The sequence below is a fragment of the Beta vulgaris genome, chromosome 7 (genome assembly GCF_026745355.1).
Source record: "Beta vulgaris subsp. vulgaris cultivar EL10 chromosome 7, EL10.2, whole genome shotgun sequence".
Lineage (NCBI taxonomy): Eukaryota > Viridiplantae > Streptophyta > Magnoliopsida > Caryophyllales > Amaranthaceae > Beta > Beta vulgaris.
Window position 1 is genome coordinate 53645415 of NC_079208.1, and position 21886 is coordinate 53667300.

The window sequence follows — 21886 nt, forward strand, 5'->3', positions numbered from 1 at the left end:
TATTGTTCTCTTTTTGTATGGTTATTGTATCTGGGTCAGAGAAGTCAAGCCCGTGCAAGGAGTTCTGGTTGGATGATATGGCAAGTGATGCTTGGGGGTTTCAATAGAGAATTGGCTGTGAAAAGGGTTGATAGGAAAATGGGGGTTAGGCAGTGAATAGTCCGAATCCAGCGCAAATGTGGTCATGATGTTGGACGATGATGGGGAAAGCTATAAGGCAGCCAAGTTTGGGGTTTGAAATTGGTGTTCGCCAGCAGTGGCAGGCTGGCAGCAGTTTGTGGCTCCGGTTGACATATTATCGACACCAGCGGTGATGGTGTACGGCTGACAAAATCTATTCATAAGCTAGGGTGACGCTGGATTGATGATTATGGTGCTGGTGAGGAACTGAGGGTGCAAAGGATATGAGGGCATTCAAAAACTTTGGGGGGAAGGGGGAATCCATGTAGAGCCATTTGGGGTAAATCGATGCCGAGGATTGTATCTATATTATTGTGCACTTCTCCACAAATTTAATCTGTTTCCTTATCCTCAGCAGTTATTCTATTGTGGCAAAGAAAGAGCTTATTCTTCTTAACTCTTGGGTTGGGCTCAGGAATTCCTATATAACTTAAGTGACACAATTAAAGCTTTTTCTATTATTTTATTCACTGATTTATCTATCGGATTTCACTCGCCCCATGGTGGGAACTAATAATTGGCTCTATCTACAAAGATTTTGGATTTACCCATAACGATCAGATTATATCTGGTCTTGTTTCCACTTCTCCAGTTATTCTAAATATGGCACAAAGGGAATATTAAGTATTTCGTAAACCCCACACACAAAGGCAATCAAGATCTTTGATTCTTTTTCCCCATCTTGTTTCCACCTAACCATTTTAATGTGCAAAGAGTCATTTGAGATGATAAATAAAAACTTTCGGAAGTTTTTGGGTTTTTTCTCTAATAACATTTTATAAATTTAATAGTGTATTCAACGATAAAAAGCGAATAATTTTAGATTACTTTTTCATAAGCCATCTTCCAGCCTCTTACTGCTTAACAATTTGCCATTTTCACAGTTCTATTTCCAGTTTCCATCTCACCCTTCTCCCTTTCTGTGCTGCTTAAGTATCGGAAGAGGAAATACTAAGTCGCTCGCTCACAATATAATACAGTTACAAAACTAAAGACATACCCAAGCTTAGCCCATCAAGCAAAACAAGAAATGCCCCATGCAGAAATGCAAAATTAGGATGTAAGCTCTTCTCTGTCTTTGTAACAAAGTCCAACCAAGCAAGAAGGTCCCTCACAGTAAGCATTCTTCCTGCTTGCATCAAGTTGAACCACTGAAAAAATAACATAAGTATACATTAAAAGCATGCAGTAGAGCAAAACCACTGTACTATTCACATCGGACCGGAATCGCATGTGGGGGGTGGGGGGAAGACTTCTCTAAAGCAAAGACATAATTCGTACTCAAAATTCAAGAAAGTACATCGTCAACTTAAATCGGAGAGTCGAAATCTGAAAAACTTGAAGGACCTACAACCTAGAACATGAACGAAAAAAGGTGGGTGCTTCTACCACTTGACATGATCATGCAGTTGTATAAAGATAGGAGTTAGTTTAAGTGCTCTAACAGGCAAGAAATTACCCTTCCCCCTTCTCTTTGAGGTAGAACACGATCATGCATATTCCTTTGTGTCATTATGCAGTGTTTTTGTTAGAGCATAGTCCGAGTACTTTCTAAAATGCCACAATATGGCAGAATATCTTTGGGATTGAGCAACCTGTACCCTTTCCTAAGACAACTGATACTTTCAATTAAAAATTACGAGGAAATAATACTAATACTACTCAAGGACAGCTTCTACTTTTGGTCTATCCTTTTCTCTTTTGCTTCACATAATTTATTTTCTAAACAGAAAAACTATAAATGAAATTAAGACCATGAGAGACCCAAGTTAATAACCTCAAGCATTACGAAACAATTAGATCACTTAAAGTAACTCAGAACTCATACCTCCCAGAAAGCAAGGAGAGGGTTCACAAAACAATGGAGCTCTGGACATAGGAATCTGTGCAAGATGATAAAAGAAAGTCACTTGAAAGCAAATTAAATGATCGAAACAACCCCTTTCATATACCATTTTAATGAAACAAAGCATACCTTTCAGCAATCCCCCTCAACTCATTCAGCTCACAAACAGGAGGAACCCATATCTCAGTGAACCTATTCCGAAGAGCCGGAGATAATTCTTTCTTGCCATAATCTCCGCCAGGATTCATTGTAGCGAGGAGAAAAAAATCATCATGGGCTGTCACTGTCTCTAGATTAGGTCCTCCTTTCTCGGCCAAAGACTGCAGAAAAGAAGTGATCATTAAGCATATACTTCAATTTGGACTTAAACTGTAAACATGTGAAAACATGATGCTTTATAAGTTTGCAATTCCACTAAGTACGTCACCACAGACTGACAGAAGACGAAACCATATTCACTTTCTCATGACAATGTCTTGCTGCACAGGCAATACCTTGGTTTCTCATCAGAGTCTTGCAAGGGCAATATCTTACTCTTGACTACCATATACCTAATCCAATGTACTCTTGACATCATATACCTAATCTAATGTTTCTATAGAGTTGTTCTATTGTGTCCTGATGATACTTTGAACCAAATAAATGCACAAGTAGTATAAACTTCCAACAAAAACCACGACAACGTTCTGGCATCAGGATAACCAGAAGCAACAACTGCGTCTAAGATTATATAAAATTTGAATCAACAAACAAGTCTACGCCACTCACCAGTTTCCTATCTGGCTCGAGCACACTATTCAACCGTTCTAGAACACTATCATCGGCCAAAGAGATCTCGTCCACAAGAAGTAAGTCCCCATCCTTCATAGCTTGCACTAGTGGTCCATCTTGCCATACAAATATTGTTTGCCATTGCCGATACAGCTCAAATAGCTCCCCTTTTAATTTCTCAAAAGGGGCAAGATCACTTTCACTTACATCAGGCGTTGAGATCAGACCATGTTTACAACTATCCAATATCTCTCCCAGTTGCTTAAGAATTGAAGGAGCTTTGCCAATATCTGTGGATAATTTCTGCACCCAAATGATAAATATTCAAAACAAGATCATTTATTCCATGTAATTTCTGAATCCTTAGAGACAAAGGAACCATACAATATCGTTATGAAAATTGATAAAAGCCTTCGACAACACCAGCTGTTCTATCAGAGTCTTAAACTCTGATGCTATTCTAGACCTCTCACGAACTGGATAAAAACCCTGTCAACATTATATATAAAAAAAATCATCAAGAGAGTATTATGAGGCATTTGGAGAAGAAAAGAAAACACAGCTTGGTGAAAGAAAACAGTATGCAATAGCATACCCCTATAAAATCAGATGTTTCTGTGTACTGATGACAATTTAAAATATGTAATTTGGCACCTAGAGCCATGCTCAGTAACTGGCACACTGTGGTCTTCCCTCCACCGGTTTCACCTACAAGCAATACCGGCTCCTGTAGCTGATAACACCGTTCAATAAGGAAATAGAGCCTCTCCATACTTTTGGTCCAAACAATACTGCAGCAATCAACGACCACAAGTTAGACAATATTGAAAAGAAAAATAAGGAATAATACCACCCTTAATGCTCTTTCTGCAAATAAGGATAGATTGGTATATGAAATAACAGTGACGCATATAATCTACACGTACTTTCCAACATCTTCCCCAAGAGATCTTGTCTTAGGAGATTCCTGCATAAGTCAAAAACACAAAATAAGTCAACTCAAAAAACATATACCACAAGACACCACAATAAGACCTTTCCTTTCTTTTTCACACCGATTCAGAGGAGGAGATATAAGCAGATACCAAATGACACTTTCAAACAGCAGAATGTACCTATGAGATCCCAATAGACTAACAGATTTATCAAAACATCTGCTTTATGAAAAAGAAATAGTGCAGAAACACCAATAGTACATATATGAAACCCCCTCCCACCACATAAATCTAGTCATACTAAAAAAACACTAACCCAAAATTGATTTTGAGTTCGTGCGAACAACTGCAAAAAAGCTATATAAAATCTTCTTTTCCACAACCAAAAGTACAAACATCGATGAGCTTGGTTAATGTACTTTGCTTACAGCTCGTCATTTTAATCATTGCTATAAACTAATCCCTCCACCCTTAGCAAAAAGTTACACTGGAAGGGACAGAATGGACGGAAATTTCACTGTAGTTTTATTAGTCAATATGTAAGTTCACAACAACTTTTCATAGCTGAGGACTTTAAACAATTAATAATAGTTCTAATCGATATATAATTTCAGCTTACTACGGATATTCATCCGAGAAATCCCGAAATAGAAACACAAGCAAACAGACACCTAAAAGTTACAGTAGCATAATGAACAAAAGAATAGTGAAACAAAAGTTCCAGAACATGCTATTACACATTCCTATAGAACGTCATTTTATCAATATTGTCGTCTATTTAATAATAAGACAGAAAACTTGAGAATTTTTTTGTCAAAAGAATGAAAAACACACAAGGCAAAGCACACCTAGAGGCTAGAAACATTCGTTTTGCGACTCAAACACACTTGCAACTACAATCATCCCTACTCGTTGAAAGCTTTTCCTACATGCATTACCATCAGCATCTTCCCAATCCACAAGTTTGCTAAAGTAGCATGATAATGTTCTATATCCTATTAGCATTCTTGTCAGACACTCCACGGAGTTGAAATAATGCATATAAACTGAAACCTTGGATTATACCACTTAATCTTCTTTTTTCAAATTATAACCCATGTATGACACAAACCAAGAACCTAGTAAAAATATTAGAAAGAAACCACACAATAATTTCTGAAGAACTCTGGAAGACAATAACATAAAGAGCATTAAAAGTAAGATATGGCCCCATCACTACAGCAGAAAGGGCCTAGGGAAAATGAAACAGAGCTGTAGAGGACCCTTATTATGTTAAAGAAGGACAGAACCTGATTATAGAGCTCTTCTGTCTTGAGTTTAACACGTAGATGCTTCTCCAGAACCTCCTGCACTATATTCTTTTCAGTCTCATCTCTGAGCCTCTCTGCCAAAAGGAAATATCCATCTCTAGCCAAGTCTTCATACGAAATTCCATATTTTCTGAAACGGTTAGCCCATCGAAATAAATCTCGTGGAGTTATAAATCCATGTTTTCCAGCAAAAACTTTGCTCTTCTGCCTCCGCAGTTGTAGTTCCTTCATCACTTCAATCATTTTCTTTGCATAACTACGAGGGATCTTGCATTTTTTCTCTAGTATTTCAATTAACTCATCCTCTGGAATGTCATCAACATGTATCTCAACAAAACGATTGCGAAATGCACGTGAAAGCATCTTACGGCCACCATAGAAAGTAGGGGGATTCTGAGTAGCAAAAAGCATAAAATTCGGATGAGCACGCACTGTTTCACGTAGTTCTGGCACAAAAAGTTCTCTATTATCATCTAGCAGTCGATTTAACGCTTCCAGGACATCAGAAGGCGCAAGATTGAGCTCATCCAAGACAATCCAGTGGCCATAGCGAACTGCCTTGACCAATACACCTTCATGAAATACAAGCTTCCCACTAGCATCAGTTATATACGATCCTAGATATTCCTGCAGATCAGTATGCTCATGATTATTTATGCGGACAAACTCATGTCCAGTTTTTGCAGCAAGATATTCCACAAGACTAGTCTTCCCACTAGAGGTCGGACCCTGCAAAAGAACAGGATATCTTTTTATGTAAACTGCTCGAGCCAAGCTCCTGATGTGCTCGTCAACACTTTTAGTAATAATGTATGCACTCAGAAAATGTTCAGACCCAGGCCTTTCTCTGATCTGTAACAGTTTCTCCAGAGGTATGGGCGGTGGTAATTGCTTCTGACCTCCAAGCAAGTATGAAACAATCATTTCATTCATCAATTCAGCACTGCGATCGTCCAATAATGTCATGAAGAACATACAAAATCCATCATACACAGCTCTCTTAAACCCTAAGCTCCTTGCTTTTCTTATGTATTCCAAAGCACGATAAAGAGACCTCAAACTATATTGAGGCTTCTGGTTGGCCCCATCCTGCAGCTTGTCCTCAGAATCCTTCTTAGCCGCCTTATAAAAACGTACTATCTGATTGACTAAATTCTTGTCTGTTTGTCGATCATCAAGAAACTGATCAACAAACAGAGTCAAGTCCTCATCTTCCAAGACATCATCAACAAAGTATTCTGTAAATCTACTACGCAATGAATATGGCAAATCCCGTTTACCAGCATCAGTTGCTGGATTCATGCAGGCAAACATGCGAAAGTTAGGATGTTTATCCACAACAACACCATTTTCCGCTAAACATAGTGAGCCACTCTCGCCATCAAGGACCCCGATTATTCTTTGCAATGTCTCTGGGGGGGCTAAATTTACTTCATCTAGCAAGATCCACTCACCTTTACGAAGTGCTGTGACAAAGGCTCCTTCAACAAATGTGAATATCATTCCTGATGCGCCAGCAAGTTGTCGGTGAGCTATCTCCACTTTCTGAGAATAACTCTCCCAGAGCCCCAAAACTTTTTCGTCCAAAGGTCTCTTTCGTTTTGTTCCGGGACCACATCTCCCTGATTTAACCGCTTTTTGTACACCTTTCTGAAACCCACTCAATAATGCAATCCAGTTCTTCTTGTTCAGAAGCTTTCTCAGACAAGCTAGAAAATTCTCATTCTCCTGAACATTCAAAAATATTTATATGTCAAACCAGGCTTATTAAGGGTACCAGAAAGTTCCCTAACATACACCAATACCTTTAGAGAGAATGTAGTGGGGAACAAGCTCTCAAATTCCTTGTAAAGAGGGATGCATATATACTGAGGATCCATTGGTTTAAAGCCCCCCAGCAAGTCTGCTACATCACTCTGCTGACTTAGGTTCTATAGAATCCAATAGCACATCACATGAGAAAAAAGATGAACAACCTCAATAAAGTGCGTGTATAAAAGAAATCACTATCAAAGCTATACCAATGTAACTCGTAGAACAGATAGTATGAAAGGTTCTCTAGAAATATACCAGAACAGTAAGTTTCTGACCAAGTCTTGTCGACAGATTCTGCACAAGTGTAGTCTTTCCTGTACCAGTTTCACCAACCAGAAGAACAGCCTCATTCCATTTAGCAGCGCAAGCTATTCTCTCCAATACATGAAAAGAACTGCGAATTTCCACAAAGGGCTTCTTTTCAAGGAAAGTCTGCAGAGAAATGAGATTTTTCCTTCAGAAATGATCAAACCTACGCATCGACACATAAGTCAAGCATAATGAGTAATTGCCTTAAACTTACAGCATCATCATTTTTTTGCAGAGTGACTCTCCCAATTCGAACAGCTCCAGGCATATCCTGTTTGATAAGATTGCAAAAGGTAAACTGTGTACAGACACCATTTAGATAAACTAACAAGTGATATATCAAAACAAAAACTACCTCAAGAACAGGTCTGTTAAGACAATATAGGGCCTCTGCTGCTGGGACAGGCACCCCCCACATCTTAGCTATGTCCCTTACAGTATTCCACCGATTAACTGGTGAAGCTGCACTGACAGCAAATACATCCACAGCCTGCACTTTGACACTGATAAGCAAACAACCTAAAACTTCATGAGCAAAAACAAAATGCCAAAGACCACACCTCCAGATATATCCTACTACGTAAATCAGCCGACAGACCATCTGCATAGAAACTAAAACCTGAACCAGCAATTCTTCTACTCCATTTCAAAAGATCCCTGCCATTGAAGAGAGATGATCAGATACCACAATAAACACTGATGATTGCAACATAGTACAGATTAGACCATCCACAGCTCTGAACTGGATTGACAAACCTCAGTGAGAATCTGCTGGTGGGATTCTTACTACCAGATCCAAGAAATACAGAAGCTCCATTAAGATTGTCAAAAGTTTCTGCGAGACCAACATAAACATAAATTATCTCATCTTATTTACATCACAAAACCATCTAGGTAGGAGATTACCTGTGAGCTTCCCAGCTATAGGCTCCAAATCCGGATACCATGCAGTCACAATATTCGCCAAGTCTCTGCTAGCTGCTGGCCTGACCATCACTCGCCTCCAAAGAGCAGACAGTGCATTTCCACCTATCCGAAAGACAAACAGAGTTTACATTGACACAAAAGCATAACGTAAAATCCTCCATAGATGACGACAGAATACTAGATTCTTCAGTGATAAGAACATCAACCATATTCATATGCAATGATATACAAATGGGATTACACAAGCAGATTAGTTGAGAACAGCGAAAACCTGAGTGCCCAAATTCCAATACAATAAAGGTCTATCAGTGCAAGTCAGCTGGATAACGTGATAAATGAGGAGGTATGATTTTACTTGTACCTCTAGCCTAGACGAAAGAAAGTTTCCTCCCCCCTCTAGTTTTCACAGATGACCAAACTTTCTACAGAGAAATTTCTCCATACAAAAAGGCATACGTATAAATAGAAATGTCTCCATGTTTCATCTCCATGTTTCAGTTCCAATGCCCTCATTCAAACACAATACCAATTTTTGGCGCACACATCAATGTTATTTTTTCTCTTGACCCCTTTCCTCAAAAACATCCAACTACCTACAAATGATACTACAAATTCAAAACAGAAAGATGATTGTTTTCTTTAATACCAGTGTGAGAAATCAATGTTAGAGACAATTCTTCCAATTTATCCAATTATTTTCAACAAACAACGCATGTACATTGAGATACATATTTTTCCAGTCCCTTCCCAAACATCTAGCATACTGTTCCTTTTCGATTGCACCAATAGCATGGATCATCGATGTTATACAACGATGACACAAGGAGTCACTCACAAACCTTCTACATGGTAGAATACATCATTTCTGGAAGTTGAGATAGTAGAAAATATTCGAAAACCTTCTGCCACTCGTATACCCTGCAATAAGCTCAATCATCAGCGAACATTCACAGCTAAATTACTATTGTTAAACTGCAAATATAACTTATATGATAACAAGAGAAGAATAGGTCAGTACACATAAAATCAGAACAATTTAAAGCATTTGCTATTGAAATTTCCAGTGGTCAAACTAGCTACACAAGAGCAAGAAGCTATTTGTAACTTTCTATGTTTTCTGAGGTGAAGAAAACGGCGCGTAACTCCAAAAAATCACATTTGGAATGATCTGATATTTCTGATCTCCAGCATACCAACTCATTCCCCTGGGTCATCCGACCAAGAATAATGGCAGCGCGTCATGAATACATTAGTATCTCGTTAGTTCCAAATGCATACTGTGTCAGTTGTACCAATCTGGACCTCAAGACTTACACTTCTAACTCATCCCACATAAGCTCATATGAAAGAAAACATTATTCATTGGTTTGAGATACTTGTTTAGGCCATGCGAATTTTCTGTTCCTATCTCTCCTTTTTGTTGTAAACGGCTCAGGCCATGAGAATTTTCTGTTCCTATCTCTCCTTTTTGTATAGGATTGAAACTTGAAACACCCGTGGACCCATTCAGATAAATTTTATCACCCAGTAACTGAAACATGGATAGGGCTGATGCATCAAGATTTAGTCCTATCAGATAACTCGATATGTATACAATAAGCGAGTAAATCAATCAGACAATCTCTTTTATACTTAAGAAAGCTTCAAGCTTTCATTTTACTATGACCAAGAAAACAAAAGCAAAAAGTATGAGTCTTGGGAAGTTGGTTACACGAGATTATTGCTTTGCCTAAACCGCTGAGGCATCATGTTACCCAGAAGTCCAGAACAGATGGATTTCTTCAAAATGGTAAATTGCTCAATATGCTGGAACAGTGACCTATGCTGGTCTATGGAAATTCATCTTGCATGCTTATCAATCTTCCCCTCAAATGAAAGATTTAGATTTAGACTCTGGGCAGATTTTAGAAGCATTCGTGTCCGTTTCGCTTCATTATATAATTTTTCCGCTCTGCATAAAACCCCTGTTCCGGCTCTCCATGTTAACAATGTTTGAAATCTCACTTCCAAAAACATCCTATGACAGGAAGATGGATGACTTCACTCTTGACAGTTATTAAAGGTGGGAGATACTAGGAGGTGGATGGATGATTGTTCAGGAAGAATTTGCTTACAGCTCACTTTTCGTTTATTAACCTTGCCTCCAAGGTAACCGATTTCTTGCGGTTGAATTTAACTGGAAGGTTAGGGTTCTTAATAAAGTGAGTGCATCAGGAAGAATAAACACTGACAATATGCTCCAACGGCGAAGACCATGAATAGCTATTTTTCCAAATATGTGCACGTTGTGAAATGCCAAAAGCGACTCGTGCTTCCCTCACTGTGAGGCAGGTTCTAAAATCAGGAGGAGGCTTTCTGTCGTTTATTGAAAACCTAAATTTCCCCTTGTACTAATTTGAAGTTGCTTCAGGTTGAAGATTCTGTGGCAGAATGCTTTTATGGAAAATATGTAGTTAATGGTTAGAAATGGATGCACGCACGCATACTATCCAAACTGTTCTAACAAGTGTTCACTGTGGGATAGAATCACTTCTTAGAGCCTTTTTGGGCTAAGGTGAATGTGGCCTTTAACAACTATTCCACTGGATGAATTCATAGATTTTGTGCTAATTTGAAAACCTATGTTGGCTGTTTCTGAAGATAACTAGTCCTCTTTCTTTCAGCTGTTTCTTTGCTGTTATTTACATAGCATTTCTTTAAAAAAAAACAGAGGCCAAAGCAAAGCCCAGCACACATAGAATGATATTTTAGAGACAATCACATGTTTAAAAATCTAATAATCATATAAAAAAAAAGCTATATTTATCTATACAAAAATGTTACAAGGTGTTCCTATTTCAGGAACGGTACCACATGTCACTCTTTTGAATCTTCTAATAAAAATGTTTATAATCTCAATCAAAAATATTAACAATGCGTTGTTAATATGATTCGAACACATGACCTTTGATATGAAATGTGAGAGTTTAACCACTAATCCATTACAATTTAAATACTTAATGTTTCAAAGTAAAACGTAATAAAGTCTTATAATGATATATAAGTATAAAAATATGTAGGCAAGCTTTTTGATTTGAACCTTTTTATTAAGTACTGTTAATATTTAATAATATTCTCTTATCCAAATTCCATTGAAATTGTTATTATTATCCCCAGTTCCTTAAATGTTTTTTTTAACAACGTATCATGCCATGACGTCCATTTTCCAATGTTGCACTATACAATATATTACGAAAAGCCAATAGAATCAATTATGAAATTTATGAATAATAATATATTTGGTAATTGTAACTGACCCGGAGTATCGCCCGGGCCAAAATACTAGTTAAAGATACAATACTCGGAAAATGCTCAGCCAGATTGTCTTACTTCCACGCATGAGTGTCATTAAAGAACCTCCAAAGAGTGAAAAGAAGAGCAACATTATTTCACTCTAAACCTTACCATTCAGCAAGCAACAATCTAGTCACCTGAGAAGTGCAAGAAATTGTCTTCTTACTCGCTTAAAGATGACTCACTTTATACACTGTCATTTCTAACATCCCATCACCAAACATCATGCATAACGGTACTCCACGACCACTCCTTACCTTACATCTCCACCATAGACTTAAAACGTTTTAAGCATCAAATAGATTCTCGAGCACCGAGAAAACTTACACCGGTCCTATTGGCTTAAGTATCCATAAAAGCCAGCTTTCTATTGCTTCACCAATACTATTAACTTAAAAACAATAGGTTTTTTTAACTCCGAAGATGACAATCACAATAAAGGAACATCATGAATAAAACAGACTTGTTACTTGTGCAATTTGCTGAGCACAATTAAGGAAAGAACTGGTTTTCTCAATGATTTCTCATCAGAAATTTCATTAATCAATTTTGAGCTTGTTGAGTAGTAGGAGCTTTATCCAATGTTACTGTAAAGCTGCACCTGAGAGTTGCATTTAGAGTAATACTTGTCTTTTCACATTTTCCTGAAAAATTTAAACCTGCAGGGCAGAGCGCCATGATAGCTACATTCCAAGCCCCAGTTTTTGTATATTTGCAAAAATCTTTGGCTGTGTTTTTATTATTCCTTCGGATTTTTATTTTTTTTTTGCTTTTACTTGCTAAAGAAAATGTTTTTTTTGAGATAAGACATAAATTTTGTTAATATGAAGTGTATACAAAAAAAAAACGACCCAAGGGATCCTCTAGAAAGTATATGAAAACAAGATGGTAAACTGAATCACATATATAAAATAAAAAGACATGCCGAAGTCCCTAAGACATGAAACAACAGAGACAACTCCCAACTTTGTCCCACAAAAAAAAAAATTGATCAAAAATCCAATTTCAAAAGAACACTTTATCTCTCCCCAAGCACAACAGTCGCAATGATCGCCAAACCTGCTCACATCCAGAAAACTATTTCGGACTTTACTTTTATAATGATTAATGTGAAGCCCAGCCCACCAAAACCACCCCCACAACCTCAAAGCACTATTGCCATATGGTTATGCCAGGCCAAAACACAGAAAAAGGGAGTCCAGTCCAGCCTCGCCACGCATAAGACACAGAACACTTATACGACAGATTGGGACTATTCATTTACTGACTCTGAAGAATATTTGTCAGTATCAAACTCATCCCAAATTACCTTCCAACAGTTAAAATTGAATGTCATCCGACAACAAATATCTATCAGCAAAAAAGTCTCTAAATGAAGATTAGCAGGCAGCAACATTAGAATTTAGAAAGTGGGAAAATATATCAGAATCATTAATGTGACAATCCCACAAAACGGTCTTCTGCGCATCTAAGTAAAGTAAGACAAGCTTTTTTAGAGAAATCTGCTCCAGGAACATCTAATAGTTAGAATGGAAACACTGGGGTCATATGTTCAGTTATCAAGTTCCAGTTACTACTACAAAAAATAAATGTCAAAAGTCATCCATATTCAAGTAAGATATCATGATCAGGTCCCGAGGGGTTCAAAAGCAACAAGCAACTGAAAAGACTACCTCTCCATAGCCAGTCAGAAAAGAGCTTCCACCCTCCAAAAGAGGCAATAATACAGACTGCACATCTGAAGCAGCTTGGTCTATATTTTCTAAGACGACCCATAAACCATTTTTAACTGCCTGTAAATGGTAAATAGTCAGTTAGTCAATATAAAGCAAAACACACATACAAAAATTAGAAGCAACAGCTAAACATGCTCTTTACAAAGGCACAACCTGCGTCAAAGGACCTGGTTGCCATCGGAACTCCCCAGGCTGTTCTGTACAAACATAACCTCCCACCAACGTCCTTCCATCAATTTGCTCATCCATATGAATCGAAAGAACTAATCACAAGACATAAACATCTTAATAAAAGAACTGACAAGTATTAAACAGTAGAGCCAAAAATCTCACCAGCAGCAGGCATTACTTGGGGAGTGAGTGGACAAGGAAACTAAAAGAAGTTTGGACTCGAATCGGACACAAACGTCTAAGTCCAATGTAAATTAGGACTGGGCTCGGACTTAAATCTTTAGAGTCCAAAGCTCAATTTTAAGTCCAAATATGCTCCATAGAAAATCAGACAAATCAATCATTATATCTCTATATGATTCATGTACTGCTTATCAGTTTCTACCATCTCTATCATTCCTAATTTTTTGACACGATCAATAGATCTTCCCCCTTAAGGCACAAACAGCAACAACTAGTAATAATGAAGCTTCTTCTCTTAAGAAGATCCTCTGTAGGCATCATCCCTTCTAGGGAAAAAGAACAAGTTTTAGCAGCGGCTTTTATCTAACACATACCAAAATCTCTTTAAAAAAATGGACCTATGTTTGCCAAGATGTCAGATCATCTCATCATCCCCCTCCACATAAACCTCTTGAACTGAAAGACATTCCAAGAATCTTAGATTAAATGTATGTTCCATGGTTGGGAAGTCTCCGACAACGTAACATTCCAATGCTATGGTTACCATTCCAAATTGAAACCTTAGATTTGGTCGCCTTTTAGAGGTTGATCCCCCACACCATATATCATGCCAAAACAGAATTCTTGATCAAGAGTTATGCACCATCCCCACACCATACCACACCCCACCCACACCCACACTCGCACGCACCGTAACTCCAACACGCGCACACACACGATTTTTTTCTTTTCTCGAAACCAATGAAAGATAAATCATGGTAAACAAATCCCTCTAGGAACTAGCTTAAGAATAAGAACGAGGAACTCATGTAAATACCATGTTGTTCATGGCGATTCGAAGCAAATTAATTCCTTCCCTTCATTGAATACATGGCAGAGCCACTTTATTTTTCAGAATACTTCAATTCAGCAGCTTTTTGTTCAATTTCTCATGGAGTCAAATTCTCGTGCGCCCACACACACGCTCCCCCCACACACACACGCACCCCACCCACCCCCCACATGCACCCATCCACACACACACAAACGCAGCCCACCCACCCCCACATGCACCCATCCACACACACACACACCCCACACACACACCCACCCACGCCCTCACACGCACACACACACGAACACCTACCCGCACACGCCCCCATGCGCACACACACACTCGAACACCCACACACACACTCCCCCATGCACGCACACACACGAACACCCACATGCACCCACCCACACAAACACGCACTCACACAAACAAACACCCACAAGCTGGCACTCTCGAACACACAACAAACAGAAGCACGCGTGCACACACACACACACACAAAAACAAACAAAATGTGCCCTCTTTGAAATTATTTCCATCACTAAGTCCTTAGAAGTAGTTTTTCTCGGGTTTACAAAAAATAGGCAAGATAAGATAAGGGTCACAGATCTAGCAAGCAACAAAGGAGCCACAAAAAAAGGTCCAATTTGATCCCACTACTGAGGACTTTTCTGATCTCAAGATAGGAAACTATCTCAAGAACAAGTAAATAATGATCAACAACTAGATATCACCCCCAGCCTTATCGACCAACTTAACTAAGTTGCTTATTCTTACCTCACCTTATTAGCTAACCTCACCCTTGCCTAAGTTCTTACTACTTTAATTTTACATAGGCTTTTGACACAATAAGAAAACTAAAGATAAACAAATCCTACAATACAAGCGGATTTTATCCCATGCCAACTCAGTAGGACCATGATCATGGACCGGGTAGTGAAACAAAGATCTAACCCTACCACAACCTAACCCAGCCGAGCTTAGCTTACCTTAGATGAGGAAGTTAGAACAAGTTTGGACAACCAAGGTACGGACTAGGCCTAGATAGCTTCGCCAGTTTAGCACCACAATCGAGTATTAACAACATGTAGAATATAAGCATGTGAGCAAAAAGAATAATTTAGAGATGAATGGGTGATAACAAAAAACAAAAGCATGGATGGTATCCTACCTCTGTTTCCCATTTCCTGAGCTAACTTGTTAATAAGTGCAGTCTTCCCACAGCCAGGGGGACCATACAAAAGAACAGGCCATTTCTGATTCATAGCTAAGATGACCCTTTCAAAACTGCCTTTTATTGAAGATGTCAGAAGAAAAGGGTTTCTGTCCCTGATCATATCACAAAAAAAAAAAAAAAAAAAAAAAAATAGCTGGATTAGGCGAAAATATACCCAAGACTTCATGAAGATCAAATACAGACCACAGCGCATGACAATTCCTTCTAGAAAGGAGTTAATGACACAAAAGGACAAAATTAGTCAAGAACTCAAGCTTTAAAAGATTTAGAACCAATCATGCCATAAATTAAATTAACTAATTTGCTGCATGCAGCAATCAAGAACCACAGCTCTGAATGCATTTCTCAGATGGACACCAAAGAATTATCATATTTCTCTACCAAATTCGAGATCACAATTGTTAGGCTTTACTCAAGCTTATAAAGAGAGTAGATTATCAAAAAAATTGATCTAAAAAACATATTATAACAGACCCTATGGAGCAGCAAGAGAAATTGGAAAGCCACATCGGAACCAAGTAAAAGGGTGATGGCAATGGTCACCAGTAAGACACAAAACCTCTGACATAAACCAGAAAAACCAAACATATAATTCATGGGTAATAGTGAACTAATGAGTAATGACCAGATAGCTACTTTGGATTTTGGGTCATCTCTAACATCTAAAATTGCTTCTCTATTTTCTCTGACTCTTATTCAATCACAAGTGATTGGGCAACACACCTTCGCAACCTCTTTTTGAACCCTTCAGGTTCTCTATCGAGAAGCTTCAGCGGATCAATATCCATAGCCTCTCCACAACTATAACCAGCAACATCTGAATAATCTGGATCCTCTTTTCTGGATATGAACCAGCCAGCCTTTTCCATTGATACATCCCAACAGAACTCAGACCACCTATCATGAGAAAGCCAACTAGCAGTTCATTATGAAGCTCTTTATTATAAACTTCACCGCAGCCTTCACAGTGAGGCTAAATAGACACCACAATAATTCAAACACGAGTACTAACCGCAACAGGCATTGTAGCACTTCTACAGGCGGCAAACCAAGTACAGAGCTTCTACTTGGTAATCTCAGTAGGACACACAGTATCTGCACTGCACACCATCTTATATCTATAGTGAGCCTAGTATCGATACAAGCATCGAAACTTTTAGATTGATGCACCAGGTCCAGAAAACAGCACCAATTCCAACGGCTTGAAAAATGTTCAGGGTCCAAAAGGAGGAGCCGATAAGACGTCCACACCAGTTCACGTAAATGCCTTGCAGCTTGCTGGGAAACAAAAAGTACGAAAATATTTCAAAACAAATCACAGAACTGAGAATGGAGCATGAGAATAGAGCATAACTATAGATTTACCACAAAAGAAGGACATGCCACAACAATTTGGCAATGCCTCATTTAAACTCAAAGCTTGATTCTCAAAATTGTAAAATGCTATCCTTCATCACTATACTACCTCAATTTCTATATCAAGATGTATTAAAAGTGTCAATTCTAACATCATTTAGTTCCATACTAGGGTGCATTTAAAAATAGGATTAGATCATTTACATTGCACTAGTCACTAGCGTATATTTGGATCCCTTTTTGTAAATTATGTTACTTTCATGGGTTATTCGTGTTTTGATGTAGTTTCGGATACTTTGAACTCCTGTTAAAGGACATAAGGGTTAAGGCACTTGGATAAGCTTCGAAACAATATATCATGTGACCAAAACGGATTAGAGTTGAAGAAGATACGGACCACTTTTCATAGTTGTGGAAGATATGACACCTTATCATTATTTTGCTCAGAACTTTTTATATGAAAAGACAATGAGGTAATTCAATTAGGCTGGAAACAAGACGTCAAGAGCTTTCTAGCGACATATCAAATGCGTTAAACAAAGCTCCGGATCAAGAAGGTTGTTCGAAGTTGAGTGCATCTGTCGTATCGCATGCTCATATTATGCACACCCGTCTAACCTGCTGTGCAGAAATTTCCGGTTCTGGGACGGATGCATGCACGTGAATTAGTGGCACGATCGTGTCAGATTTTGGGTGCCTTTTTCTGTTATAACTTTATATTATTCTTAGCTTTTAAACAGGAATTTAGATATAATTTTCAACAAGTTACATTATTATCATCACTAATTAGTTTAAGCTTATTTCTTTAAATTTCCATATTAATTAGTTAATTATTCTTGCTGGATCGATTGTGCATATTCCAATAATACTAAATTATGGATAATTAGTATTGCTATGATCCCATTGTTTTGATCACAATAGGATTTGGATTTTGACGGATTTGGATATTCAAATTAAGAACATGAATATCTTTATGAAAATAAGTAGATTAGATTCCTAGAAATTATATTGTGATACTATACTTAATGTCTCTTTCTTGTATGAATCCATGGAATAGATATGCATGCATGTTTAGGGAACCCGTAGATACTCTACAGAGGCTTATAATTTTATTAGGGCGCATTATTCCGCGTGAATATTGAATCAAATGTGATTTCGAGTATGAATTACTATTGTGTTGATTTTTACTAGTGGAGATACTTAAGTTTAGATCTTTTATTGATTAGATTACCTTTATTTCTTATACTAATTTATTAAATATAAACCTTGATTCTTTTTTAGTTTTAGTGTTTTACCATTGTTTAAGAGCTAAGCATAGAGAAACCTTCGCTCTGTGAGATCGACCCTACTTATCCTACTACAATATTAGGAGGATTAGTTTGGTCATTTATTTTTGTTAGGTACGTGACACATAACCAGTGGCGGGGATAGCTAGGGGTATGGGGGTGCACGTGCACCCCCAAATAAAAAAAAATATGTATTTCGTGTGAGAAGTAAAACATGCACTCCACACATCTCACTACGCTTCACTCATTGACACCGAGCCCCGCACATCACCTCCGTGCGCCATGCATTCCCTCGGCACTCCACACATTCCCTTCAAGCGCAAGCTTCGATCCCCATGCATGCTTGATTTTCAACCGGTGTTTTATTTCATGTGTCTACAGTTGTGCACCCTCGAATTTAAAATCATGACGATCAACGAAAACCGCCATCTCTACTAGAAATGGAGATGACATGTTTATTTAAGGTAAGATTCACACAATCTCATTATCTATGGTTTACTTAAGCTGATTACACATAAACAAAACCCAGGTTAATTGCTTCAGGAGTTCAGGCTTACTTGAGAACATCATCAAAATGAGGTGAGAATAAATCAAAGCCCGAGAATAATAGTAATATACATAATAAATATCTATATAAAGAGTATTGTGCACAAGATTAAATTTATATAAATACAGGTCAATAAAGAAAGACCAGAGTCAACCAAAGATGAGGTTTTTATACTAAAGCAAGCTAATAGGAAACCAATATGAAACCCCAAAATGATGACATCAAAAAAAAATGAAACAAAAGCTCACCTCACTTTTCACCTTGGCAATATATGTAATATCAATAATACGAGAAAATGGTGGTCCGCCAAATTCATAGTAGCATTCTACAGCACTGAAACAATAATCAGGCATCAAGTGTCAAAAACATGCGTAGATGTAAGTATCCAGATAGTATGCAATGCATACAATATACAGCATTCCAACAGTACTCAGTTCGCACAGAAATTCTATACAGATGCCACAAACCAAAAGGAAAGAGTTTGAAATCTCAATGAACTAAATGTCATGCAGAAATACTCTCATAAATAGGAATTCAAATATGACAATTTTTATAAAAGAATATATAAAAATATTTCACAAAAATCTGAACAGGGTTATACAAGGCCCCCCTAAGACAAACCACTGACAGGATATATATGCATATATACTAAACAACATTTGATTTTTTTAATCACTCACCAGATAGGAAGTATATCTATACACTGAAGACATAGGTGGTTGGTTTAATAAAGCAAAAAGCTTGAGACATTCTGATTATTCCCTCCCTTCGCTAATAACCTTAACATAGAGAAAGAGCACGCTTATTCAGGGATCCATGCGACGCGGAGAGGGACACACAGAAATCACTTAGCCCAAAAAAGAACCACTCTTATTACCATACATACCAGGAAAGTCTGAAAAAACATCCACAAACAGAAAGAGTGATTGGTAAGTCAAGGTTGGTCATCAGAAATTCAGAATAGACCTCTCAGTAAGGGGTGAATGGATTTTCACAAACATACCAATATCTTTTCAGTAAACAAGTGACAAGCTGACAACCCATGTATGAATTTCAATGTACCATCCATAATCCATTGTTCACAATATAAATGATTGAAAAAAGGTCGGCATCGATAACTGTTACACAAAACAGAGAACTCCATTCTGCCCAATGATGTACTGGTAGGCTGGTAGTGGATTACCCTCCTTTAGCATACAATATGTAAAGTAACCTTCTCCCTCCCAATAGGAAAACCGTAAGCTATAGATCCTCTGTCCCATTTATATTCTCAGATCTTGAGAATTCAAGAAATTTAGGATTGCATTTAAGCAGGCTGTCATTCTAAGTAATTTCAAGATTATGAATACAAACTATTGTTATTCTCTTTTGAAAGAAATACAGACAACTTCAAGGAATAGAGACAAGAGATTGTTTCGCAGAAGCCAACCAGATCAAGTTTTACATAAAGCGACCTACTGACATGAAAGTAAAATTATAATGTTAAAAAAATTCCATATTAACCCTGTACTATTCCATTACAGAATGCAAAAGCTTGAAAAATGCCCAACCTTTCATGTATAGATCAGCTAGACTACAAGGATGCAGCATGGACAACATACTATGTATGAAGAAAAACACTGTCTAACACACGACTACACAAGTACATGACAACTCTTAGCAAAGATTGAAAGCTCATAATCAGATTTATTCATGCACGAATTGTACTGTACTTTGAAATTTAAAGCTGGCACTCTAAAAAAATAGATGAAACAGAAGCCAGCAGCGTAACAAAGATTAACCTCACACCAAGAGATCAATATATTCTACATTTTGACCATCTAGACAGTCACAGAAAAGTAAATCCATAATGAAGTTTACAGAAAAAAAAAAAGGGTTTAAGAAACCATAGTAACAATAAAATAGTGCTTACCGCTTCAAGAAAGGAGCCAGATCAAGTACACGACAAAAGGCAAGATTAGCAAGCTCATGAAGATCCAAAAACCTCCCACGTCGAGAATACGCCTCAATCACTCCATATTGATCTACACCATCAAGTTCTTCACAATCCACAAAATTCCTTTCATCCATGGAATTTACAACTCCCCCGGGATAATTAAACCTCAAATTCGGTACTAGTTTTAACAATTCCACGACACGATCCACAATTTTCTTAGCAATCGGACGAAAACAACCCATTATAGGTATTGTATAGCTGTGATGCAAGAACATGGCCGCCAATGCATTCACCACTCGTTCCTCCTCGAACTCATGCCCCTTCAAACAACCCCATTATTAATCACAATTCACACCAACATAAAATCATAGACCGGGATTCCCCCTCCCCCCCTAGTTATTGTATGGTTGCATACTTATCAAATTGTATAACTGTTTTTAACTATTTGAATTAATATTGGTTGCTTTATTCACCATAAAATAAACATAATGAAAAATTGAGAACAACATAGTAAATGAATCAATTCATACCTTCTCTAAGAGAGAACTGAAATATACTACACCTCCAAGCTTGGGACAACGGCCAATCAACCTCTCCACCTCCAATTTCAAACAAAAACTTCCGTCCATCGACATTTTTTGTTCGTTGATGAAATAAATATATCAAGTATATAGCAATTTACAGTATAAAATTGCCTGAATGTAAGTTAAGATAATTATAACTGCGCAAAAATCAAACAAAACAAAATTCACTTCAGCAAAACACAAATTAGCAGCAAAACATTAAAACAGCAGCAAAATAAACGAGCATGAAGATAATTGAGGAGAGAGAAAAAATGGCGAATGAGAATGTCACTGTTATCGGCGGCGAAGTTTGGTGGTCGACGATGAAGGTTGCTAGAAGAGGAGAGAGAAAATTATAGGAGGGGAATGGAAAACCAAAACCTTGGGGTTTAGGGTTTAAGGGGAAAAAAAGATTATGAAAAAATGGGGGGTGAAAACGGTGGCGTATTAGAGGCGGCTTAGACAAGCTAGCTAAGCCAACTTGGGAAGCTGAGTTAATACTTAGGGGGTACAGATTTTGGACCTAAGAGTGTCAATAGTGGGTTGGTTTTATTAAATAGTATGACAAACAATACTTCGTTGAATTGTCTACTTATTAGATTTTGAATAGTATGACGAATAGTAGTATTGC

General features: G+C 37.7%; 1 protein-coding gene across 3 annotated transcripts in view; it reads right to left on the reverse strand.

Annotated features, from left to right (window-relative positions):
- LOC104899776 (midasin) overlaps positions 1-21665 on the reverse strand; it is a 51525-nt gene extending 29860 nt beyond the window's left edge. For all 3 annotated transcript variants that reach the window (XM_048648493.2, XM_010687040.4, XM_048648492.2), the window contains exons 1-24: positions 21223-21665; positions 20669-21012; positions 19005-19089; positions 16580-16845; positions 16291-16464; positions 15502-15659; positions 13316-13425; positions 13100-13219; positions 8933-9011; positions 8073-8195; positions 7923-8001; positions 7727-7823; positions 7522-7656; positions 7381-7437; positions 7113-7289; positions 6848-6973; positions 5022-6770; positions 3724-3764; positions 3393-3588; positions 3182-3286; positions 2795-3100; positions 2156-2346; positions 2009-2063; positions 1181-1331 (exon numbers count right to left, since the gene is read on the reverse strand). In XM_048648493.2, the coding sequence (XP_048504450.1) occupies positions 1181-1331; positions 2009-2063; positions 2156-2346; positions 2795-3100; positions 3182-3286; positions 3393-3588; positions 3724-3764; positions 5022-6770; positions 6848-6973; positions 7113-7289; positions 7381-7437; positions 7522-7656; positions 7727-7823; positions 7923-8001; positions 8073-8195; positions 8933-9011; positions 13100-13219; positions 13316-13425; positions 15502-15659; positions 16291-16464; positions 16580-16845; positions 19005-19089; positions 20669-21012; positions 21223-21327 (5029 nt within the window). In that variant the 5' untranslated portion in view covers positions 21328-21665. The remainder of the gene's footprint in view (positions 1-1180; positions 1332-2008; positions 2064-2155; positions 2347-2794; positions 3101-3181; positions 3287-3392; positions 3589-3723; positions 3765-5021; positions 6771-6847; positions 6974-7112; positions 7290-7380; positions 7438-7521; positions 7657-7726; positions 7824-7922; positions 8002-8072; positions 8196-8932; positions 9012-13099; positions 13220-13315; positions 13426-15501; positions 15660-16290; positions 16465-16579; positions 16846-19004; positions 19090-20668; positions 21013-21222) is intronic.
- Positions 21666-21886: the final 221 nt, after the last annotated feature.